At 48.9% G+C, this 23,776-nt stretch overlaps 2 protein-coding genes across 6 annotated transcripts in view; one reads left to right on the top strand and one right to left on the bottom strand.

Moving 5' to 3' along the window:
• Positions 1 to 12,738, top strand: part of FKBP15 (FKBP prolyl isomerase family member 15) — a 58,260-nt gene extending 45,522 nt beyond the window's left edge. For 2 of the 4 annotated variants that reach the window (XM_045468482.1, XM_045468484.1), the window contains exons 20-28: positions 712 to 883; positions 3,236 to 3,372; positions 5,322 to 5,477; positions 6,051 to 6,188; positions 7,164 to 7,286; positions 7,881 to 7,988; positions 8,272 to 8,942; positions 9,777 to 9,873; positions 12,118 to 12,738. In XM_045468482.1, the coding sequence (XP_045324438.1) occupies positions 712 to 883; positions 3,236 to 3,372; positions 5,322 to 5,477; positions 6,051 to 6,188; positions 7,164 to 7,286; positions 7,881 to 7,988; positions 8,272 to 8,942; positions 9,777 to 9,873; positions 12,118 to 12,195 (1,680 nt within the window). In that variant the 3' untranslated portion in view covers positions 12,196 to 12,738. Of the gene's footprint in view, positions 1 to 711; positions 884 to 3,235; positions 3,373 to 5,321; positions 5,478 to 6,035; positions 6,189 to 7,163; positions 7,287 to 7,880; positions 7,989 to 8,271; positions 8,943 to 9,776; positions 9,874 to 12,117 lie in introns of all 4 variants that reach the window. The other 2 variants (XM_045468483.1, XM_045468480.1) reach the window with 1 other exon arrangement.
• A 629-nt stretch (positions 12,739 to 13,367) lies between these two features.
• On the bottom strand, positions 13,368 to 22,388 carry SLC31A2 (solute carrier family 31 member 2). Of its 2 annotated transcripts, XM_045468509.1 has the most exons (5): positions 22,262 to 22,346; positions 21,522 to 21,798; positions 18,516 to 18,582; positions 15,798 to 15,987; positions 13,368 to 14,779 (listed from the first exon to the last, which is right to left on the bottom strand). In XM_045468509.1, the coding sequence occupies exons 3-5, from the start codon at positions 18,580 to 18,582 to the stop codon at positions 14,611 to 14,613; spliced, it is 426 nt and encodes a 141-aa protein (XP_045324465.1). In that variant the 5' UTR covers positions 21,522 to 21,798; positions 22,262 to 22,346; the 3' UTR covers positions 13,368 to 14,610. The 2 variants fall into 2 exon arrangements, with proteins under 2 accessions (XP_045324465.1, XP_045324464.1); XM_045468508.1 differs by lacking the exon at positions 21,522 to 21,798 and having other exon boundaries at positions 22,262 to 22,388.
• Positions 22,389 to 23,776: the final 1,388 nt, after the last annotated feature.

The following is a 23,776-nucleotide window of genomic DNA, read 5'->3' as shown; positions in this document are numbered from 1 at the left end:
TTTCTCTTGGGCCAATCCAGGGCACCATTTGCAATACGTTCAGCCCTCAGAAAAACTGAAACGTTTCCTTCTTTTGTTAGCTCTGTTCTTCCAAGAACCCCCAGCACAGTTGCTCTCATGTGGCTGAGCTTTCCATCGTAATACTGCCAGTGGTCAGGACTGCTAGGGAGAAGCTGCAAACTCACAAGTTGACAGTGTTGAAGGCATTAGTTTAAATTTTAAAAGATCCTTTTCTTTTTTAAAAAAAAACCATACGTGTTTATCCTAGGAGAGTTAGAAAACGGGCAGGGATACCATTTCTCACGTATCAGATTGGTAACATTTAATAGTAGGTTGTGGCTCTGTCCCCGACGTCTTCTCTCATAGCCCCATTCTTGATAGTTGCGTGCAGGATAGATGTATCACACTTTGCTTCATCAAGCCCATTTCCCAGCATTTTATTTTTCCATTCTTTTGCAACTGGAAACAATCGGCAGTGAAGATCTCGTGGCAAAATTTTTGTAATTTCGCTGAATGCTTCCTAAGGACAGATTTCCGCAAGGGAATTCGTGGACCAGAGACACATATTGAAGACTTGATTTCGGTTTAATGCATGTTGAGGGTTAGCTCCCTTCCTGCCAGTTCAGTCAGCAGAGTGTGTGCGGTTGGGTCCTCACTTGGAGGCAAGGGACAGCCGTGTTTGAAGTGGCGTCATACTTTGTTACTATTCAGGCCAAGGTGACAGAAGAGTTAACAGCAGCCACCGCTCAAGTCTCTCGTCTGCAGCTGAAGGTGACCGCTCACCAGAAGAAGGAAGCGGAGCTGCAGATGCAGCTGACAGAAAGCTTGAAGGAGACAGACCTCCTCAAGGGCCAGCTCATCAAACTGCAGGCAGAGCTCTCAGGTGCGTCCTTGGTGGAGGGGCTGCGACGTTTGTCGTTTAAACTTCAGGAATGAAAGTGTGGGGCACCTACGTGGCTCATTCAGAACAGCACGTGACTCTTGATCTCAGGGTCGTGAGTTCAGGCCTCACGCTGGGGGTAGAGTTTACTTAATAAATAATAACAACAATTAATTAATTATAATTATTAATTAATATATTAATTATATATTAATATATTAATGATATACATTAATTGATATAATTAATTATTATTATTATTATAAAAAGGAATTTAACTGTGTCCTTCCTCCCCATCCATTTGTCATGACGCTCATGAAGTTTGCTTGGGAGGGACTGAGGCAAAAATGAAAGTAGGCCTGTACCAACCTGCACAATTGCTTGACATAAAGGACAACTAAAGAATGGACTACCCATCTGGATGGACCAGCCGCCACTCTTCTACTTTGTTTGGGCCAGTGTTGCCTTCAGTGCCTTTGAGTTAATGGGTTCCTCTAACTCGTGACTTATTGGAAGTTTAAGGAAGAAATGCTTCCTGTGGCGGTTGCCTTCTTTTTAGAGGGTGGATTCCAGCCCTTCAGTCTGGCACTTGAGGCCTCTCCAGCTTGGCCTACTTCCTCTTATGTTGCTCAGTTCATCTTGGCTCTGGACATCCTAACCAGCCTGCTGCAGCTTCAGCCCATCCTGTGGTTCTTGTCTTGTTTTTCCTCCATGCTCTTCCCTGGACTTGGTGTGTCTGCTGTCACCAATGTTTGCCTCTAATTCTCCAAAATTCATTCTTTCAGAAACTTTCCTGGTTTTTTTCCCACAACATTTGATTTCCTTTAAAATCCTTTACCTCTAAGTACGTTATTCTGACATTATCAGAGTTAGCCTTAGATCAGCACGATTTACATGTCCGTGTTCCCTCCTAGCATACAAGCCTCTGGAGGACAAGGATGGTGTCTTGCTCATCTTCGCTAAGTCCTTTTCTCCAAGTTAGTGTTAGTTCAATGCCTGGCACAAAGGTGCTGCTCAAGACACGGGGCCTTGAATAGAAGATTTGGGAAGCCCAGAGTGCTTCATGCACCTGATTCATGCACCTCGGTGTATAGGAACAAATGGGGAAGGCACAGATGGGACCGGGGGTGGGGCATAGCTGGAGCAGCAGCAGAACTGGGAAGAAGCAAAGTTTGCTTGCCTGAAAAGAGCTAAAAACACTGATGTCAGTCATTAGAGTGATACCTTGAAGATACACCCTTTCCCTTGTAGAGTGTCCCCCGGGTGCACCTGAGGGACAGTCGTAGACTTCAATGTTGTACAGGTGTCTTCTTTTCTGCTTTGGTGATGCCCTAGGATGGTTACTTCTAAAGTGCCATAAGGGTCTCAAAAGTTTTCCCAACAAATGTAACTTTGAGGTGTTACCTTTTTAAGAAATATTACAATACCTTTATTTGAGCATTTATTTGATGTTTTATGTTTTATTATTTTTTTTAAAGAGAGAGATAGTGTGAGCTGGTCGGGAGGGTGGGGGGAGAGAGAGAGAGAGAGGGAGGGAGGGAGGGAGAGAGAGAGAGAGAGAGAGAGAGAGAGAGAGAGAGAGAGAATCTTAAGCAGGTTCCACACTTAGCACAGAACCCAACACAAGGCTCCATCCATGACCCTAGGATCATGACCTGAGCTGAAATCAAGAGACTGAATGAGCCCCCCAGCCGCCCCTGTTTGATTTTTTTTTTAATGTTTATTTATTTTTGAAAGAGAGAGAGAGGCAGTCTGCAAGTGGGTGAGGGGCAGAGAGAGAGGAAGACAACAGAATCCAGACGGAAGCAGGCTCCAGGCTCTGGGCGGTCAGCACAGAGTCTGATACGGGGCTCAAACCCATCAACTGTGAGATCATGACCTGAGCCAAAATCGGCTTAACTGACTGAGCCACCCAGGTACCCCCCTGTTTGATGCTTTAAAAGCAAACTCTTGGTAGAATGTCCCAACTACCGAGAAGGTTGGGAGTATCTTACTGGGCGGTGAGACAGGGCCTGGACTAAAGCTAAATAAAGATCAGTTCAGTGTGTGGAGCCGATGACTGAAAGAGGATTGTGGCAGTGATACGTGTCGCCAGTGGTTTCGGACTGCTTCAAATGTTTCCTTTCAATTTTGTGTGTAGAGAAGGTGACACACACACAGAGAAATGAGCATGGGTCGGTGAGGGTGTCGGTTCGTGACCTGATACACCTTTTGCTGGTCAGTGAGTTGGTGCCAAAGGGAGTGAGAGGAAGGCGCTCACGTGGTTGAATTGGGAGACCTTGGGGTGCGGTTTGGAGGAGCGGCTGGGATGCTCCTGGTTGTGCGGCTAGTAGTCTCTTTGTCGTTATATCCCAGAGCTCCAGGAAACCTCTGAGCAAGCACAGTCCAAATTCAAAAGTGAAAAGCAAAGCCGGAGACAACTGGAGCTCAAGGTGACCTCCCTGGAGGAGGAGCTGGCAGATCTTCGAGCTGAGAAGGAATCTCTGGAAAAGGTGAGTTCTACAACTAAAGTTTCTCTGTTGGACCCAGGTGGCCAGGATCAGCTTTTAAATTTTTTTTTTTTTTTTTTTTTTAACGTTTATTTATTTTTGAGACAGGGAGAGACAGAGCATGAACAGGGGAGGGTCAGAGAGAGGGAGACACAGAATACGAAGCAGGCTCCAGGCTCTGAGCTGTCAGCACAGAGCCCAATGCGGGGCTAGAACTCACGGACCGTGAGATCATGACCTGAGCCGAAGTCATGACCTGAGCCTAACCGACTGAGCCACCCAGGCGCCCCAGGATCAGCTTTTAATAAACATTTTTATTTTCCTTTAAATATTAACAGTAGCATGTGTTCATTGTAACAAATACAAATAAGACAGAAAAGTATAAAATCAAAAATAAAATTTATCTTGTTTTCCTCTCCAATCTCAAGCGTTAGAGATAACTGTAAACAACGCATGATTATCCGTGCAGGTTGTTTTCTGTGTGTATAAAACATATGTACACCTGCACTTACGCATACATATATGTACACGGATCATTTTTTAACGATAAGATAATCATGCTTAATGCTTTTTCTTTTTTTTTTTTAACATCCTGGACATTGTACTACTAAGAATGAGAACTTTCTCATTCCATTTAACTACAGCATAGTAGTCTAGTCTACTGTGAGGTTATACCATAATTTATTTATTCATCTGTTGATGGATATTTATATTTCTTTCTGTTTTTTCACAATTTCAGGCATTGCTGCTGTAGACATCCTTGTATTATATATTTATTTTTTGTGAATTTATTTGAGCATTTCCATAACCTTGATTGCTTGAATTAGAATTGCTAGATCACAGGAAATGCTACACATCTAAAGTTTTAAAATGCACATTGCCAGATTATTTTCAAAGAAGGGTATGCTGGCTTACATTTCCAGCATTGTGGAAGCCCGTTTCTCTATATTCTTTCCACCTCGGCTTATGTCAATTTTTCTAATATTCATAGTCTGATAGGTGCGGTATGCTGTCTTGTTTTAATATGTATTTTTGTTAGTAGTAAAGCTTTCACATATTTAATACCTATTTGTATTTCTTCTGTAAATTTTCTTTTTAATGTCCTTTGCTCTCTTTTCCTGTTGTAATATTAGTTTGATTTATAAACATTACTGAGGGTGTTCATCCTTTGTCACTCAGAGATGTTACAAATATTATTTAGTATTTGTAGTATCTTTTGTTGTGTTAAAATTTTAAGGTCAGCCTAAACTAGCCCCATTGAACAAAATGGGAACATTCCTGGTTTTTTTCCTCTGTTCTGGAACAGTTTAAATATGAAAAGAACAAACTGTTTCTGACATTTCTATAAAACTCTTTAGTAAGGGCTTTGTGGCCTGGTTCCTTTTTAGGGGATAAATCTTGGTTTTCATTTTGAGTTTCTTCTGATTTTATCAGTTTTTTTTTTTTAACCTAATTCCTTCTGATTTTTGGGGGGGCTGTTTTAGTTTTTCATTGTTACAGATACCACTACAGTGACCACCCTTGTAACACAGTTTTTGTGGGCATGATTTATTGCTTCCTTAAGATAAATGGTAATTTGTGAGATTCCTGGGTGTGTATATTTTGAAATTCCTTTCACAGGACTGCTAAATTGCCATCCAAAGAGAGAATACCTATTTATTTTCCTACTAGCAGGTATGAAAATGTCCACTTTCCTATGCTCTTACACTGTTAAGATATTCACCATCTCTTAATAGAATTGTAGATAAAACCATTCTTGTTTTCCTTTCTTCTTGTCACAATTTTTCTCGTCCAGTAGCTGAGAATGTTAAATATAGAAGGAAAATTAAATTTAACATTGAATTGTTTCCAGAAGGACCCAGCAGGGTCCAAAACTACCACCAATATCACCACCTTCTGCATTGATCCTCGGTCAAACAGCCAGAGCTGACGATGGTTCTCTTATTCCTAAGAACCTCTCTGAAAGGAAAAAGAAGTCTGCTCAAGAGCGCTGTCGGGCCGAGGAGGAGATCGATGAAATCCGTAAGTCCTACCAGGAGGAACTGGACAAGCTTCGGCAGCTCTTGAAAAAGGCTCGGGTGTCCACAGACCAAGCAGCTGCAGAGCAGGTAACGGGAAACTGACGCACTTGGAAATAGGCCTTCAGGTACATGATCGTCCTTGGAAAAAAGGGATTTACTTGGGTAAATCAGGCAGGGAAGCCCGGGAGAGTGGCAGGGCACACCTGGATCTCTAGTCCATTTGACAGAGACCTTTCTCCTTGTAAGTTCATAAATTCATATTTGTGCGTCTAACTGTTGAGTGAATTGGTGCCCTCAGTTTGGTCACCTCTGGGAACTTTGACAAAATTGTTTCTTCTGAACCTGTAAGGTTTAGGGCCCAGATTCTGAAAAGTATGATCACATCACGGTCCTGTCCTCTCGCAACCTTGCTGGGCAGTCACACCTTTATCTGGTTGGAGTAGTTTTTAGACTCCCGACAGCCAATGACATCTGCGTCCCTACGTTTACAAAGTACATTTACTTTGAAAGTAATCAAGGTCTTTCGAATAGTTGTGTTCCTATGAAGTCTGGGCTGTTAGCTTATTCTTTTTGCCTAATGAAAGATGGGCTTCCCTGGCTGTGACGGCTCTCGCCCGGGATGCGGTCATTCCATTCTCTTGGCAGCTGTCTCTCGTACAGGCTGAGCTGCAGACCCAGTGGGAAGCAAAATGTGAACACCTGTTGGCCTCTGCCAAGGATGAACACCTGCTGCAGTACCAGGAAGTGTGTGCGCAGAGAGACGCCAGCCAGCAGGAGCTGCTCTGCCTTCAGGAAAAGGTAGGTGTTTCTCCTGGGCCAGACAGCTTAGCACAGTTAACGTGAGGTGAACACGTGGAGTCTCGTAAATTCTTTTGAACGTAAAAGATGTTACCAGCTCGAAAACCAAAACCAAACCACACTTGCTCAATTCTCCGGTCTGTCAGTAGTCTTATGATTTGGGATGACAGGTCTGTGACCTCGAGAGAGAAAAGGCAGCACTAGTGTTCTGGAAGGTGTTTAATTCCATTATTTGGTCATTTATGACGCAAATCTTTATTGACTGCCAGTTGGACTCCAGATACCGTTAGGGAAAGGGCTTACAAAGAACTCTGCCCTCGAGAATCTCACAGTCAAGAAAGGGAGACAGAGAGACACAGATCAGCACTGAGTGCTGTGAGGTGCAGAAGAGGAAGTGCCTAAGGGAGCAGAGCCAAGAAGGACAAGTGGCCTCGGGAAGGTGAAGAAGGCGGCAGAACACCCTGGGCGGAAGCACACAGATGGGATGGGGCGTGGGTATGGTAGACTCATTGGCATGAAAATGACAGAGCTAGAAGATGGTTTAGGGTCTTGGTATGAAAGTCCCCATGTCTGGAGGTCACTGTCCACACTTACAGTATCTAGTTGAAAATCTTGGACCCACAGGTGATGAAGGCAGTCTTGCAGGTGAATAGGCTGCTTCTAATGACTGGTGTTTATATGTCTGTGTCCCTGGACTTACATCCCCCCTTTTCTCATCATGCTCTTGACCTGGTTAGAACAGTGCGAGTGGCCTTACTGGGGAAGCAGAGACGAAATTGTGAATTGAGGCTGAGTGATGAGGAAATAGAATGCCCTGAGTCAGCAGGCCTGGGGTGGGCGGGGCGTATGGACACCAGCAGACCTTCCTGAGGTTAACACTGATGCTTAGAATGGTTCTGGTCCTCCTGGGTGTCCTGACTTGGATCTGGCAGTGCAGGCTCCCGAGGCCATGGCCACGGTCTGGTTGTTTTGCAGTGTCTAGCCCTCCAGGCCCAGGTCACAGCCCTGACAGAGCAAAATGAACAGCACACCAAAGACCTGGAGAACAAGTCCCACATGTCTGGGGTTGCAGCTGCTGCCACTGACCCCTCAGAGAAGGTGAGTATTTCGAAGAAGCAGCCCAGGTCGTATCAGGGGATTGATGAGCGTAGCAGGCATTCAGAAAGAATGTGGCCAATGTGTTGTGTTGATAGCTTTATTTTCTGCCTTTAGTGATAGACCACTTGTTTGACTTAAGTAAAAATTAACCCCTTGGAGCCCGTCACTTTGGTGGCAAAGCCCAGAGGGCCCTATCCTGAGGTTTTGACAGATAAGGGAAGTGCCTCTAATTCACAAGAGTGAGGAGCATGCCCAGCATCTGGTACCACTAATCCTCATAGCCCACGGCAGCTCCAGTGGTGGCCATGGTGGGAAGAAGCAGCAATAAATGCTATTTAAGCAGTTGTGGGCACACGTGCCACAGCTCGCCTGTCCCTGGTAGCCCTTCCATCCAACACGGTTCCTTATTTAACATTGTTCTCCACAGTGACAGCCTTCGGCGTCTCAGTTCGTGACCAACTGTGTTGTCTGATGGGTTCCAGGAGGCTTCATTTCAGCCCTCCAAACGCCTCTCTAGAGCTGACATGCGTCCCTTGATCACTCCATTCTGGCAGCATACAAGTTTTGATACGCTCTCCTCACGTCTTCACACAGGTCAAGAAGATCATGAACCAGGTGTTCCAGTCCTTGCGGGGAGAGTTCGAGCTGGAGGAATCTTACAATGGCAGGGCCGTTCTGGGGACCATCATGAATACCATCAAGGTGTGGCCTGCTATTGATTGTTTCACTGAAGCGGGTATCTTGTTGCTTAAGTACCTTCCAAGGGATCATAAATTTCAAAGGTATTCCAGACTGTTCATCAATAATTAGGATAATTGGAGTGACTTTTATCTGGATACATAAGGGCAGCCTCCTGTGAGAGGAAGAGGCAAAGTCATTTGAGCTGCATGAGTAGTTGTGTAAACAGGGACCAGGGACGGAAGTGATAGGAATGCCTGCTGTTTTCCTCTTAGCGGTCATCTCCTCCTCCTTGACTTTTGAACAGATGGTGACTCTTCAGCTGTTAAACCAACATGAGCAAGACAAGGGACAGAGCAGCAGTGAAGAAGAGGAGGAGGAGGAAGAAGAGCGGCCTCGGCAACCTTCAGTCTCAGGCAGTGCTGGACCGCCTCCAGCGCCCCTGAGCGGGGAGATGCAGGGGTCCCCCTCACTGTCACCGGAGCAGGCAGTCCAGGAGGCTGTCCCCCCGCCTCCTCGGGTCCTCCCCACTCCCCAGGAAGAGGTACAGGGAAGGGAAGGGGAGCCCTCAGAAGCAGAGGCGCTCTCAGAGATAGAAGAGGGGTCCCTCTCACCTGAACTGACTTGTGGCCCCCCCCAGAGAGCTCTGGGGCCTCCGACTTCCGTTCCCCCTATGCCTCCGGGCCCTGTACTTGTGGACTCTGAGTGCGAGGAGACACTTGCCAGCCCATTGGAAAATCCCTGTGTTGAGGAGCCAGAAAGCACTGCGAGACTGTCCCTGACTTCACACCTCTTGAAGGGGGACCCAGTAGCCTTGGGGTCTGAAAGTCCAGGAGAAGAGCCTCAGCCTCCAGAGCTCAAGAAAGACGAGGATGTCACTAGCTCCGCTGTTCCCTATAGGGAGCCAGGGGGCACAGAGGCGGGTTCTCCAGCTGTTGGTGCAGCAGGCGGACCCAACCACTGTTCTCAGCACACCAGGTATGTCTGCCTCAGCAGAGTTTCCAGAACAAGGCGGCTGCATGTGGAGGTTGCTGCTGGTTTTTCTAGGGCTGATAACGCATCCTCAGAGGTGGACTGATTCACTTATTCATTCAGTCATGTAATGTGAGAGGCTCTGTGGTTGGCACTGTGATAGGGTGGTAGGCAAGGCAGATTTGGTTCTTGAGTTAAGGAGCTTATAGTCTAGTGGGGAAGACAGACAAATATTTATGTATTATAAAAGTATGGTAAGTGCTTAAAAAAAGAAATTCTCTATTATTATAATAGAGAATAAAGGGGGAATTATTCTACTTTAGATAGAGAGGTTAGGGAAGGATTCTGAGAATGCAATTTTTAAACTGGGACCTAAAGAATGGAAAGGAGCCTTCAATGCCAGGAGTGGGAGGAAGAGACTGCAGAAAGCAGGAACCGCACGTGCAAGGGCCCTGTGGTAGAAAGGGACATGACACAATCAAGGAACTAAAGAAGGCACAGTAAGTAGGAGAGTGGTGTTAACCTGTGATTGGAGAATGAAGTAGGGACCGAGTCATGTGAGATTTTGTATCACTCTTAGAAGTTTGGACTTTAAGTACCATGAAAAGCTACTAAAGGGATTTAAGCAAAAAAGTGACACGGCCTGATATATTCGTTTTAAAAGATCACGCTGGCTGTAGGTTATGAAGGGAGTCAGGAGCGCCAGAGGCTAGCATGGAGGCGGGAGGAGTTCCTGGGTGGTCATCACAGCTGTTGAATTCTTTCCTCGTGTGGGCGCCGTGGGCTGGAACAGGAACAGCAACATTGTCTGTGACTTGATTTTCTTGATTTTTCCTTCAGTCTCTCTGGGGATGAAGAAGATGAACTGTTTAAAGGGGCAACTCTGAAAGTTTCAAGGCCCAAAGCACAGCCTGACGAGGAGGATGAAGATGAGGTGGTAAGGAAATCCCAGACACTGCCGAGTCCTCCCGCCACTACCTGGGGGCCCTTCCCCGCTGGCCCTGAGAAGAGGACCGGAGTCTGTGGGTGGCCCACGCCCTGGGCTCTGTGTGCAGCGCCCTGTGGGAGCAGGCTTGGGGCTGGGAGGGGGCAGCTCTGTAAGCAGAGGGGGGATGGGCAGATACCACTTTACTCCTGAAAAAGGATCACGATCTCCGTCCATGTGGGAATGGTTTCTAGTGTCAGTGAAGGAAGTCGCGTTGCTCAGTCCTGCCTTAAAACGCTACAGCCTCAGGTTCCCTCAGGTCTGCTCAGAGACCATGTGCATTATACAACCTGAAGGGACTTGGAAGGTCTTGTCTTGCATCCTTATTCATAGAGAAACTGAGGCTCCCAAAGGTGGTTTACCTAAAGCCACAGAGGGAATTAGTGGCAGAGCTGGGCTCCTCCTGAACTGGGCACCTGTTTCTGAGCCTTTCTGCTTCCCCAGCCTGCTTTCCAAGCTGCTGTCTTGTTTTGTCACCACAACACCCAGGGTAGAAAACAGCCTTGCTCTACAGAGCTCCAGGGTGGCGGCCAGAAGCCGCTTGCCCATGCAGCCTGTCCCCACTCTGCAACGCCAGGCTGTCACTAGGACATTCAGCTGCTTTGATGGGAATGTCACTAGAGGAGGCGTGGATGGAGAACACACACCAGCCTCAGGCTCAGCCTGTCCCAAGGACAGAAACGTGCGGTGACTGGGGGCACATTTTCTCCCCTCACATGTCAGCCAGAGTGGGCTTTGCCTTTGGCCAGAACCAGGGGGTGTGGCAGAGCAAGGAGCTGGCTTGCATCTACCAAAACCTTTCCCTCCTGCCTGTGCCCCTGCGGGACACGCACCATTTCCTCCTGTTAGCCTTCAACAATTACATTTCCATTCAGGAATTCTGCATATGAATTCTGCACTTAAAAATAAGAACGAAAAACCAATTGAGTATCCCAAGTGGCTGCCCTAAATATAGTTGGAGTGTTTAATCAGCAGTATATTATTGGTATTACTATGAATACTACCAAGTTAATTCCTATTTCCGGGGTACTCTGAAAACCTCACAGACATTCTCACTGAATCCGCTACTAATCCAGTGAGGTAGGCACTTTTATCCTGTTCTTTAGGAAAGAGGACTGAGGCTCAGCAAGTTTAAATAACATGCTCAGGGTTATCACGCTGGTAAATGGAGAGCCGGAATAGAACAGAAGCAGTGAGTCACATTTTTATTCACTACTGTCAGAGCGTAGAGATCACCTAGTTGATGCCCAGAGAGAGGCACAAGGTCTGTTAGTTGGTGGTGGAGATGGGATCAGCCCAGGCACCCCTGACCACATCATGCTGCCTTCTGTTTGGCCGGCCCTGTGAAGACTGACCCTGGGCCAGGGTAGCTCAGAGCAGAAAGTATCTTAGTAGGGGGTGGTCTGTGCGTGCCTTTCTCCAGCATCAATCCCTGCTGCCCCCATGGGACCTGGTCCCCACCAATCCAGAAGAAAAGGCCAGGAGCTCAAGTCATGAAAAGTAGGGAACTTCCTCCATAGCCCGTTAATCCCCCTTTTCCAACTACCCGGGTGGAGGAAGCGAGGGAAGGGCCAGTGAGATCAAGGATGCGGGGGCCGTGGCCCTGTGCTCCTGGGCTTTCTTCATCTCTTGGCTTCTCCACTTGGTAATGTGGCCAAGCCGCTGAACTCAACCCTCTCTCAAATGGCGGGGTCACATCTAGAACCAGACAGGCCACCATGGGCCAAGCAATGTTTTTTCGGATGGAGCTGTATTCTTTCCAGCCTCCCTTCATCTTCCTGCATCTTCTCTCTCCCCTTAGGGCTGCTCTGCTTCTCTCTTTCTTCCTCCTGCTCCCATCTCTCCCCTATCGACCCTGCCTTTCCCACACGAAATGTGTAAGTCACTGCATGAGAAGAAACCTGTCAAATCAATACATGTGTTTCACAAATAAATGACCAAATTAGCCAAACAAAGTTGGTCTTCTTGTGTCTGTGTTGGAAGATTGCCTCCCTTCTCTGCCTGCTTGTCTCAGCTTTATCTGGAAGCCCAGGTTTGATGGCCTCGGGGTTAGTCCTTTCAGTAAAACCGTAACCAACACCCTCCTTTCCAACCTGGAGCTGGGAACGGGTGTCAGTTCACTTCCCCTCACACAGGCGGGAAGGCCGTCTGGTGCAGGGACAAGTGAGGACTGACTACTCTTTCCTGTTTTGGCAGAGCTTGAAGGGACGCCCGCCCCCAACACCCCTTTTTGGAGATGATGACGATGATGATGACATTGACTGGCTGGGATGAAGCCCCAGGAAACCGGTGCAAAGGTTTCTCTACCGCCCCTTCCCTAAGCGCGATTTTGCACAGCCAGCCCTGGGTCTAGACGAGCCACAGGGGGAGGTGAAGGTGAGCGTTCTGAGGACAGCGGTGCAGATATCCGAGTTCCCCAGCTTCTGAGCGCCCCGCCCGGCTGGTCCGAGAGGAGTGTGAGCCTGTCTTCACAACGTTGGGGTCCCGCCTCAGTGTCCCGTTGGGAGGAAAGGCTGGTGGGTAGCCTCCAGCCAGTCACCTACAAGAGTCCTGTCCTCTTGTGAGCTTTTTAGTCTCTTCACTAACTCAGACTGATCTGCCTCCCGATGCTCAACCGTGCACCAGCAACAGAACCTGTCGCCTCGGGTGAGGTCTCCCTGGTGGAACCCAGGGTGGATTACACTGTCTAAACCCCGGTTCGGTTAACAGCCTTGCCTGCAGTCCTGGGACATGTATCTTTTCTCTGCCTTAAGTCTGATACAAGAGGTCAATGAATATTTGAAATTAACAAAACTCAAATAAATGTCTGCAATGGAACCTGACACAAGCTCTTGGGGAGAAATCGAATTTGGTGCTAAGGCAGGCCGTGCTCCTCTCTGGGAATCTCAGGGTAAGAGTTGTAACAGACCTGGGTTGGTTAACATGCACAAAAGCATTATGACATACTCCCTGGGTACCCTGGAACTCAGGCTTTCAAGGAATGTCCCCACTCTGCTGTCCCCATTCGTCCCAGCCGTTGAAGGCTTGGGGCATCGTGGTTATCTGAGAACCCGTCATTTGTGGTGGTCAATATTGAAGGCGGCACATACTTTCTGTTGCTGTTGTCACTGTAAATTAAAGAGGGGGGTTTGATGTATTTTTGCTTCTGGCCTAGGGAGAGAAGGTGCTTTGCAGTCTGTGTGACAAAGCGTTGTTTTTCTCACGGCACAGCCCCCAGTCAGTATTTGGTGTGTGAGCATAAGAATGACTGTCGGCTCGGCTCAGGTTGTGGGGTGTCTGCCTGAGGGCGTGGCGTTTCAGGGCTGGCTTCCCTGAGCACAGAGTTGTCTTCATAGCAGGTGCACAGACTCAGTCTCAGTTCCTGCTGAGTTATAAGTGGGGGGCGGGGGGGGGGGGCGGCGTGTGCTTGCTGTCTCAGTGAGGAGAAACACAAGAATGGTCACACGTTGTTTAAAATATATATATTTATTAAAATGTATATTTCTTTTTTAACCCCCAAAGCTTAAGACCGTCTTTCATCTAGCCCGTGAGGTACTTGAACGCAGACATTACAGTATACAGCAGTGATTTTCCCTCCCTGGGTCTCTTATTTCCTTTTTCTGTAACGTGAACTATCTGGAGAGTTCCATCTAAGTCTACAAATGTAATGCTTTGGTTTGATTGCTTATCGTGTCTTCGGTCAGCAACCCCCGTGGCTTACCCAGTATTTCAAGTGAATGAAATCATGTTTCCCCACCAGATGATTATGGCTGAACAGGAAGTAATAAATAGAGAACGTTAAGTATTGAATATTCAGTGCAGTTCTCTGTTCTGCGTAAAAGAAGGATCCGGATCAAAGGAGGCATTGGAGCAATGGAAAGTGCCCCAGACACCTCAAGCCCTTAGACAGTCTTCCTCCCGCAGGCAGTGCTGTCTGATGGGAGAAGCTCCCTATCCAGAGGATAAGTCCAGCTCCTCTGCCTTTAATCTGCTGTCACTCACTCTCCCCACAAGAAAGAGAAACAGTTCCCAGCAGAAGTTGCTGTCCATCATGAATAACATGAAGTCATTTCGTTAAAAATTTTGTCTTGTATTAATGTGCAAAATTGCCAACCAGGGGTTCAATGGGGAAAATGAAAAATCTTAGTTTGTTCTCATGATCCACAGGAGGGGACAATCTTTATGTGTCCCAAAGGCAGAAAGGTGAGAAAAAGGAGCCAGTGTGGTCTCCATCCCTCAGACAGAAGAGGTCAGGAAGGCCAGTGGAAGATGCTCCTCTACATAAGGCACAAATCACAAGAGCAGAAGGTATCCAGCTTCCATCACCTTCGTCACCCAGAACCCATCTCCCTGTCTTGAAGATCTTTGGAAATTCTTAATTTTTGAGTCACAGAAATAAGTCGTCATGGGCTCAGCAACCCTGTCCCCAGGTTCTGGTCTCTCCACTCTCCCTCGGGTCACAGAAGCCTTACTAAGGCACAAAATGACCGTGCCCGGGCCCTGTGCATGATGGCAGAAGACAGAGGTACCTGCGGTGGCCTCCGAACTCCAGGCAGCAAGTGCCGGCTTCAGCCGAAAGTCTCCAAGAGCTGGGAGCGAGGAGAGGAACCGCCATCAGAAGAAACGGGAGACATGGGGCTGGAATTTCAATGTCTGGAAGAGGGGGCCCCAGCTCTCTCTAGCCCTCGGTGCCCGCAGAGCCCTCACCAGCTAAACCATGCTGAGAAGTGGGTAGGCTAGGTAGTATCCTACAGCAGAGCCAAGGATCACGCCGAAGAAAATCCAGGTGTTGTAGGACATGACAGCCAGCATCATGAAGTAGCCTATGACCACCTGAACGACATGGATTAGAGACTGGCCAAAGTGACAGAAAAACCACCTAGATGAAAAGGAGAGCCGTGTTAATGTTGGTAATGAGCTGGAAGCTAGGAGCTGGTGTCAGGAAGTAGAAAGAGCAGCTGAGTTACAGGACCACCTTATTTGTAATTTGTATGCTTCACCCAGAAGAGATTTCTTTTCAAAGAGCTCTATGAGAAACCACTGACGGGACAGGGCCTTGTACAAGGAGCCTTGGATAATCACTTCTTTACTACATTTAGCTCTGAGCTTCCTGGCATCCTAGGCAAAAGGGAAAATGAGACATGTATTCTGTCATGTCTGATAAAGGATAATACAAACTCATCAATCAGTAAAGCAGATTTTTTTTTTTCCTTCTGAATCTACTGTGGGAGGCAATACTACAAGGGAAAGAACATGGGCTTTGGTGGCAGATCAGCTCCTGGCTCTGCCACTTAACACAAATAACTTAACCTCTCTGAACTGAAATTTCCTCATCAGGGAAACAGGAATAAGAACGCCTCCCTTGCAGGGTGGGTGTGTATAGTAGAGACGCCCGTGTAAGGAGCAGGCAGGCTCCTGACGCACGGCTGGAGCTGGAGAGAGGGCAGAACTGGGACCCTACGAGACTGCCTTATCAAACTGGGAGGGGGAGGAGGGGGAGGAGGGAGGAGGGGGCTCCCTGACCCAGATGGATCCACCGCCGACAGCAATTCTTACTACTTGTGTAGGGACGGCTGCAGATTCCATCCTGGGTTTGGAAACCTTAGTGACCTAAGAAACTGCTGAGATTTGGAGGGGGGCCGGGTGGACACCCGTATTGCTAGGCAGAGGTCTGCACAGAGTTCTGAAGGTCTGAGCCTCCCAAGTGGCTGTTCACAGCTCTGGCCTGGGCATCAGGTGTCCTCACTACTTACTCACGGTAAGCACTTCGGCAAGTTTTGTTCCTTGGGCCTCGATGTGCTTTCTGTGAAGTGGGGCTAATGCCCGGTGGGCCCAGCCTCTCTCTCAGGGTGACTGTGAGTAGTACTCTGCCGTTCCCCGCACACTGTGCCTGTTACCTGAGGCGGGCTCTGCTGACCGGGGCCGAGTCTGAGGCTGAAGAATCCTGGTCTGTCTCCTCGGTGAGCTGCTGGCTGGAGAGGACGGACACACTCACTACAGCCTGGTGGAGCAGCTTGGCTTTGCCAACCTTGATGCTTTCGTACAACACAGCCAGGAACAGGACCACCAGCACGGAAAGGGCCATGCCTGTCAAACGAAGCTGAGTTGCAGAGACCGGGCCGGGCAAGCCGTGGTCGCCTTCTGGCAGCTTCCCCTGGGGCCTGGGATAGGTGGCAGGAGACCACCTCCACCCATTCCCTCTGAATCCATCCCATCCGCCTCTCTCACATCTTCTCCCCCTGCCGTGGGCTCAGAACTTCACTGTCTCTTTCCCTCTCCAGCTCTTTCTTGGAAGGGTTGGCCTATCGGGGTATGGCTTTGAGGTCAGGAAGAGAAGCCCTCTGGGAAAGTTAGGGTCCTAGGGTGAAGAAGACACATGCCACCGCCCCCAGCTGCTCCCCCTGCAGGGGTCACAAGTCTGTCAAGACTGCTTTTTTTTTGTCTTTTTTTGAGAGAAGGCACAAGCAGGGGAGGGGCAGAGAGCGAATCCCAAGCAGGCTCCGCGCCCAGCGCAGAGCACAATGTGGGACTCTATCTCACGACCTCAAGATCACCGCCTGAGCCGAAATCACGAGTCAGACACTCAACAGGCTGAGCCATCCAGGCGTCCCCTGTCATGACTTCTTGTTAAGGGAAGAGCATGTACAGTGAGGTTCCGTTTATGAGTATGTACATAGAAAAGTCTGGAAGAAGGGAGATTCAGCAAAGGAGTCATAATCATCTTAGCAAATTAGGATATAAGAGATTTATTTTAGAGAGAATGAGCAGGGGAGGGGCAAAGGGAGTGGGGGGAGAGAGAACCCCAAGCAGGCTCCATGCTCAGTGCAGAGCCCGACATGGGGCTCGATCTCATGACCCTGGGATCATGACCTGAGCCGAAATCAAGGTCAGACACTCAACCGACTGAGCCACCCAGGCACCCCAGGATATAAGAGAGTTTTATTTTCTTCTCACCTAACTTCCCAAAGTTTCTACTGTGTTTATTGCTTGTATAATAGTGGGGGGGGGGGGGGGGAACCAGTAAGTTATTTTACGGAAAACATTAAGTGCTTACTAGGGCTGCTGTGTAAAATTAGCTGCTAATTGCTACTTTGGTTTTACAAGACAAGAGGAGGGATACTAAATGGTCCAGCTATAGTTATTTTATTGGGCTCCCAGGAGGAAATCATCTACAAAAGATGCAGGTTATTTAAAATATAAAATTACATGTAATTACATGCATGTGGTACAAATTCAACTGGTGCAAAAGGGTATACAGTGAAAGGTTAGTCTTCCTCCCAGCCCAGTCCCTAAAACCCCAGTCGTCTCCCTGGAGCGTTTTCCTCCATAGCTTTCCAGGGATCCTCGCTGTCAATATAAGCCTTTGTCTGAACGACAGCATCCTGTCTGTGCATATTCTTCTGCATCTGACGTCGCCATCCAAGTACACCTTGTACAGAGGTTCCCCTTAGTTCACACAGATCTGCCTTATTTCTGGGGTTTCATAGTGTCTGTGATAGAGTCTCTTTTCCAAAGACGGCCACCTCACCCTATCCCTGCCAACGTGCTCTGCTTCCAATGTCAGCATCCTGCCATCAAGTGGTGGGGTCCATGCCCCCCACCCTTTAGGCTGAGAAGACCTTTGTGACTTCCTCACCCAATATAGGTGGAAGTGAGGCTCTGTGACTTCCAAGGCTGGGTCTTAAAAATCCCATGCACTTCCACCTCGTTCTCTTGACACACTTGCTCCTTGGAACCCAGCTGCCCTGCCACAGGAAACCGGGGGGCCATAGGAGACGCCACACGGAGGGCTTCGGCCAACAACCTCCACTGAGGTCCTCGCTGACAGCCAGCAGCGAGCGGTCGACTGGAACATGAGGAGGTCTTCAGGAGGACCCCAGTCCCAGCCACTGTCTGACTGCACCTGCCTGAGAGGCTTTGAGGGGGACAGCCTGGCAGAGCACAGTCGACTCAGAGCTTTGAGAAGGGGTACTACAGACTGGGATCCCCGGCATGGTAACCTGCTGAAGGCATGATCATGATTTATTTGATCGACGCCTGCAAGGATGGGCATGTGGGCCACTTTCATTCTACTTTGAAAACGCAGTTATTGAAGCTGAACCAGAACTCCATCATGAATTCGGGCCCAGCTCTGCCTTTTCAAGTCAAAGCCCTATCCTTCTCTTGTAAACTGGTGTCTCGTCTGAAGCCCAGCCAGCAGCAGCTGCTCTGGGTTTCTGAACTGACACTGGGCATGCTATGAAGGAGGTGCTAGGAGACAAGACACCTCGATCTACTTCTGGCTCTGAGGTTTACTCGCTGTGTGACCCTGGATGAATCTCTTTACCTCTCTGGGCTTCAGTTCCTTCTCTTGTAGTAGAGGCAAAAGCTGTATCCTTGGCCTCTCTCTGGGCCTTTGTGACAGTGAGATAACGGTGCCTTTTGGGATCTGAAAAGCAGTGCTTGCAAATGGAATTATAAATGCAAAGTTCCTGCTCAATGTTAATGTAAGAGGAGTCAGGCCCTTACATTTAAGCCCACTTAAACGTCCACAGAGTGTAAAGAGAACCCAGGCTGTCCACTGCGTAGAGCTACCAGGCTTTCCAAGCTACAAGCCTAGGCTTCTCAATTCTTACCTGCAGGACTGTGGACACTCCAAAAATCAAACAGAAGCACCACCTCATTGGAGAAAATGAAATGCATCTGAAAGAGAAGGGAATCTGCATTACAGGGGGCTTAGGGCAGTGGAAGTCATGGCCCCTAATGCTCTCCAGCAGCCTCCCCTAAAGGCCCAGAGGAGCGAGGTCACTGGTCTTAAGTGCAGGAAAGGACATTAGCTGTCCCCAGGACCAACTTGAGGCCAGGCCGGGCAGGGACTCACCCAAGGCCCCACAGCAGGTGCACAGCAGAGCTATCATGGAGCTGGTCCTGCTCCAGGTGGAAGTGAGGTGTGGAGACTACCACACAGGTCGGTGTTGTCAGGTCACGCTGAGATGTCCCCTCTGTGCCCTCCAAACCCAGTGGGGAAGCACCGGACTGTGGAACGGCTGCCTCTCTTACCCTGGGCCCTAGCCATTCTGTTCCAGCCATGTGTATCCTGGAGGGGCCAATGCCGCCATCTCCACTCTGTGCTCCACATCTGTCTGCTCATTTTACATTAAACATTTGGTGACCCCATTCTGTGCCCAGCATTCTGGACAAAGGTTAACATCTCTGCCCTCGATGAGCTCTCCACCTCGCAGAAAGAAGGAAGGCAGAAGCACAGACCACACAGCCGCCATCTGAGTGCCCTTCTCAAAGAGCGCCTTGCCCATCCTGTGTCGGCGGGGGCATCAAGGGTTCTTTATACATAATCTCAGTTCACAACAGCCCTGTGTGTGACAGGGACAATTAGGCCCATCTCATGGAAAGGAAACTTGGGGAAACTAGCCTCAGAGGAGTTAAGTAATCTGCTGAAGGTGCCAAGGCTAGGAAGTTGGCAGAGCTGAGATTCTAAGCCGGGTCTAGTTGGATGCCAAGCCAGGATTCCAGGATGCTATGCTCCCCTCGATCGCCAAGAAAGGAGGACAAGCAGGGAGCCAGGTGGCGATTCTCAATACCCACACCAGGCTTAATGACTGTGTTCGGCAACATTAAAGCCGGAGGGATCAATATTAGTCCACCGTCTCAGGGAAAGGAAGGTCCTCTCTCATCACCGGGTAAGTAGGACCTCAGTCCACAGCAGCGGCTCTGCAAATACCGTCAGGGCTCTGCCAGCTAAGGGGACCCTGGCTGAGTGGGATCAGATGACAGAAGCTTTGCCTTCTAAGGCAAGTATTAGAATCCCCAAATGTCAGAGCTAGATTGTCCTTAGAGAGTTTCTTTTATTGTGATATAATTAACATGTAACTCTCTATTAGTTTCAGGTGTACATGATTCACTATTTGTATATATTGTGAAATGATCAGCTAGTAAGACTAGCTTAACATCCATTACTGCTCAGTTACAAATTTTCTTCTTGTGATGAGAATTTTTAAGATCTACTCTCTCAGCAACTCTTAAATATACAATACAGTAGTATTAACTATAGTCACCATGCTGGGCATCACTTTTTTTTTTCTCTCAAAGGGTTTTTTTTTTTAGTCCCCTGGCTTTCAACTCTGTTTTGTTTTGTTCTGTTTTTGGTGTGTGTGTGTGTGTGTGTGTGTGTGTGTGTGTGTGTGTGTGTGTGTGTGTTTTGCCAGGGATCATTGGCAAATAAAATCTTCCTTGTAACTCCACCATATAAAACCCGGGGTTCTTGAGTGAGGAGGGGAGAGAGGTCCGAGCTCTGCAGAAACTCAGTGTGAAAAATACTGATCTGGTCCCACTTGGCCCCTCTCTACCTCCATCTCATTCCCAGATGGGGAAAATGAGTCCCAGCAGGGGAAGGGATTTGCCCAAGACCACATAAGAGGAAAAGGGAAACCTAGGAATCATATAAAAATCATGTTGAAGAATTCTGAGATAAAAATAGCTTTTTATCCCCCTAATGGGAAAGGGGTACCTGCTTAATGTAAAAAGCTGAAACAGTACCAAAAAGAAAGTATAAATCATTTTCAGTCCTACCAGCCAGACATCCCTTGTTAAGATTTCAAAAAGCATATACGTTGACTTGACAAAATGTTCACAAAAGATGGACATATGAAAACAAACAAGTACCAATCGTCCTGTGAGACTCCATTTACACTGGAGTTGCGCTCATTCAGCTTCAACAGAAGCCTTGGGCACCATCTCTGCGTTGGGAGCAGAGGGGGTATTGCACCATATGCCCCCTCTCTGGGTTCACTTAATAAAGCGGTTGGCATGACTGGAATGTCCCCAACGGCTAGTTAATCAGAGAAGTTCCCTAACTGGCTTCCTTCTATCATCCTTGGGCCTGGGCCAGCGCTCTCAGGAGCCTCAAACAACTTTTGCTGTGGACCTGAACACCCACAAAGCAATAAATGTAATTCAGCTGACAAACAATGATTTTCGTTTTGCTAGGGATGCAGATGCTGGAGATACGGAGACAAATGAGACAAGTCCTTGGCCCTCACAGAACTAACCATCCATCAGGGGAGAGGGAAGGGAAGAGATCATTACAACAGGTGTATGTAGTTCAGTGCAAGGGAGGCACAGAGGATGCTTCCTGGGGGTGCTGGGGATTAAGCCCCCTGGGGAGGTACCTAACCCAGCCAGGAAGACAGATGGCTTGGACATCTGAAGCAGGGGGCGGGGGGGAGGGGGGGGTCGTTCGCAGGAGGCAGCCAGGGGGAAGATGGAGTTTAGTATGTTCCAAGCTAGAAGTGCCGGGAGAGTGGTTCCACCTACTGGGGAGTGAAGAATCGGGGGAAGACAAAGCCTCGCCTACCCTTGCCTTTTCAACTGGAGAACAAGACTGAAATCAGCAATACTCTGAGTTGGGACTACATTTTTCAGTGAAACAGGGCCCTGTGGTCAGATATGCATGAGGCAGCGCCCTACCCTCGTTTCCCCACTTGGGTGGAATCTCAGCCTCCAGACCCCACGTCTAACTTATCTGTGCCTTATTCAGGGCCCCACCCTGGGCAGGGAGAGGCTGTGGTGAAGAAGAGAGCAATCATGGACTTGTTTTCTTTACGTTCTCATCTGCGGTTACTTACACTTTGAGAAGCGCTCTCTCATTTATAAACCCAAGAGTTCAGGGGGGAGCTTATGTCCCTGTCCTGTGCTGCCCGGCTCCGGAGCTTTTCACAAACTCTTCCCCTCTATTTCCCCTTTTAGAAACCCAGTAGCAGGTGGGGGGTGAGCCTTCGACTAAGTGACCAGTGTTGGCTTCCTGTATCTTCAATTCTATGACATTCTTCGTGGGATGTATTATGATTTCTTCGAAGACCAAAGAGTCTGGCAAGCTGTCATTCTCTCCCAGGTGAACTCCACCTAAAAAAAATAGTCTGAAATGCCACTTCCTACCCAAATGTAGGGAAGATGGAAAGTAGCTGGTCTGGGGTTTTTTCCCCCCAGAGATTTAGACCACAGGCTAGCCGCGACAGAGAGTCCCCCCCACCCCCAACCCCGGGCGTGTTCTCGGTGCGTGAAGTGCACCGGGCCTTAGCTCCTGATGGGGGCCTTCTCGGAATCTCCGCCAAGTCACTGCCCCCAGGGCAGGGAACACTCGGCCAAGTCCGTCTTCACCCACCGCGCCTCCACCGCTCGTCCGGTCGGGCCGGACTGACTCCCAGCGGGAGGCACAAATAAGAGAAAACCCCAAAGCAAAGCCACCGCCAGCTCCGCCTCCCGCGTCCCCCCAAGGCTCGCTCCCCGCCAAGGGGCGACGGGCACTCGAGGGTCCCGCCCGGGCCACCCGCCCCGCGTCGTCGCTGTCGGCGGAGCCTGCACTCACCTTCGAGGTGAGCGCGCCGAGCGGGCGCCGGAGCCGCTGCTGCTCGCTCGGGGATCCCAGCTCCGAGTCCGTCCAGCCGCCGCCGCCGCGGTCGCGACCCAGGCGGCGCGGTCACATGTCGGGGTGAGGCGGGCGCGCGGGTGCCTGGGAGTTGTGGTCCCCACGTGAGGCCTCACTCCGGGCGGCCTGGGGCGCACCCACGGGTCCCCGAGCTGGCGGCGCGCCAGCCGGAGTCGCCAGCGCAGCGGGGGCTCCGTCCTGCGCACCGTTTGGCTCCTTACCCAGTTTTGCACTTGACCTGTCTTTGCAATTATCATTTAAAAAGTTTATTGCTCTTCTAATAACGCGAGCAAAGCTTTACACGAGTGAAAAATTATAAAGTCCATTCTATGGGCCAAATAGCAACAAATCAGGAGTAAATTAAATTATGCCCTCGGCTTTTAAATGTGGCTGTTCTTTTTCTATCTTTTCCAATCTGATAAGCAAAAAAGCAACACACAGTTTTAATTTTAACTTGTATTTCTTTGATTACTAGGGTGGTAAACTTTTTTCTTATTGGTATCTCTGTGTATTGTCTGCCCGTTTTATCCATCCAATTTTTCGAGGTACAGGGAATTGTCTGGGGGATGAGTGACCTTTAACAGTATTTCATTTTTTTAATGTTTATTTATTTTTAAGAGAGAGAGAGTGCAAGTGGGGGAGGTGTAGAGAGAGAGAGGGAGACACAGAATCCAAAGCAGGCTCCAGGTTCTGAGCTGTCAGCACAGAGCCTGACGCAGGGCTCAAACCCATCAACCATGAGATCATGACCTGAGCTGAAGTCAGACGCTTAACTAACTGAGCTGTACAGTACAGAACCTGGTTATGGGAGCTTGCTCAATAAATGGTAGCCCTTGTCGTCATCAGCACAGATATTTCTGGAGAGGAAGCAGATCGCCAAAGGTCAAGACACTTGCTCAGGGTCAGGCAGCTTGTAAGAGCCTCAGTCTGAAGGATAGTGGGGGTTAGAGGGATGTCAGGGATCAGGTCAGCCTCAGGGAAAGAATATGGGACTGACGTCATGAGGGGGTCTGGGAGGGAGCCCTGCTGAGGGGAATGCACTGGTCCATGGAGGAAGCTCATGGATATTCTTGAAGCATCTGGGTCGCAAGAGCTTGGGAGGGATTTGGAGATTTGGGTGTAATTTTTCACCTCCCTGGGCCTCACCTGGGAAACAGGAGTAAGAAGACTTGACCTTCATGCAAGCAGGCTCTCTCATGCGTTCCCTCAGCCCACACCTCCATCCCCCCGTAGAAGAACTGACAACACAGCTTTATTCATTTGACTGTTTTTGTTGGCTTTGTCACAATCCGGTGACCTTCACACTTAGTTCTAACTTCCTCATGTGTGTTATGGCTATAACACTCTAGCCCTGAAGTTCTAAAGTGCCCCTTTTCTTTCTGAGCCACCAGAGACTCCCCTCCTCCAGACCCCGGGCAGAGAGTCTGGTGCCAACCACAGATCCCCAGCTCATAA

The sequence above is a fragment of the Leopardus geoffroyi genome, chromosome D4 (assembly GCF_018350155.1).
Source record: "Leopardus geoffroyi isolate Oge1 chromosome D4, O.geoffroyi_Oge1_pat1.0, whole genome shotgun sequence".
Taxonomy (NCBI): domain Eukaryota; kingdom Metazoa; phylum Chordata; class Mammalia; order Carnivora; family Felidae; genus Leopardus; species Leopardus geoffroyi.
This window is presented reverse-complemented; position numbering and strand designations above follow the sequence as displayed.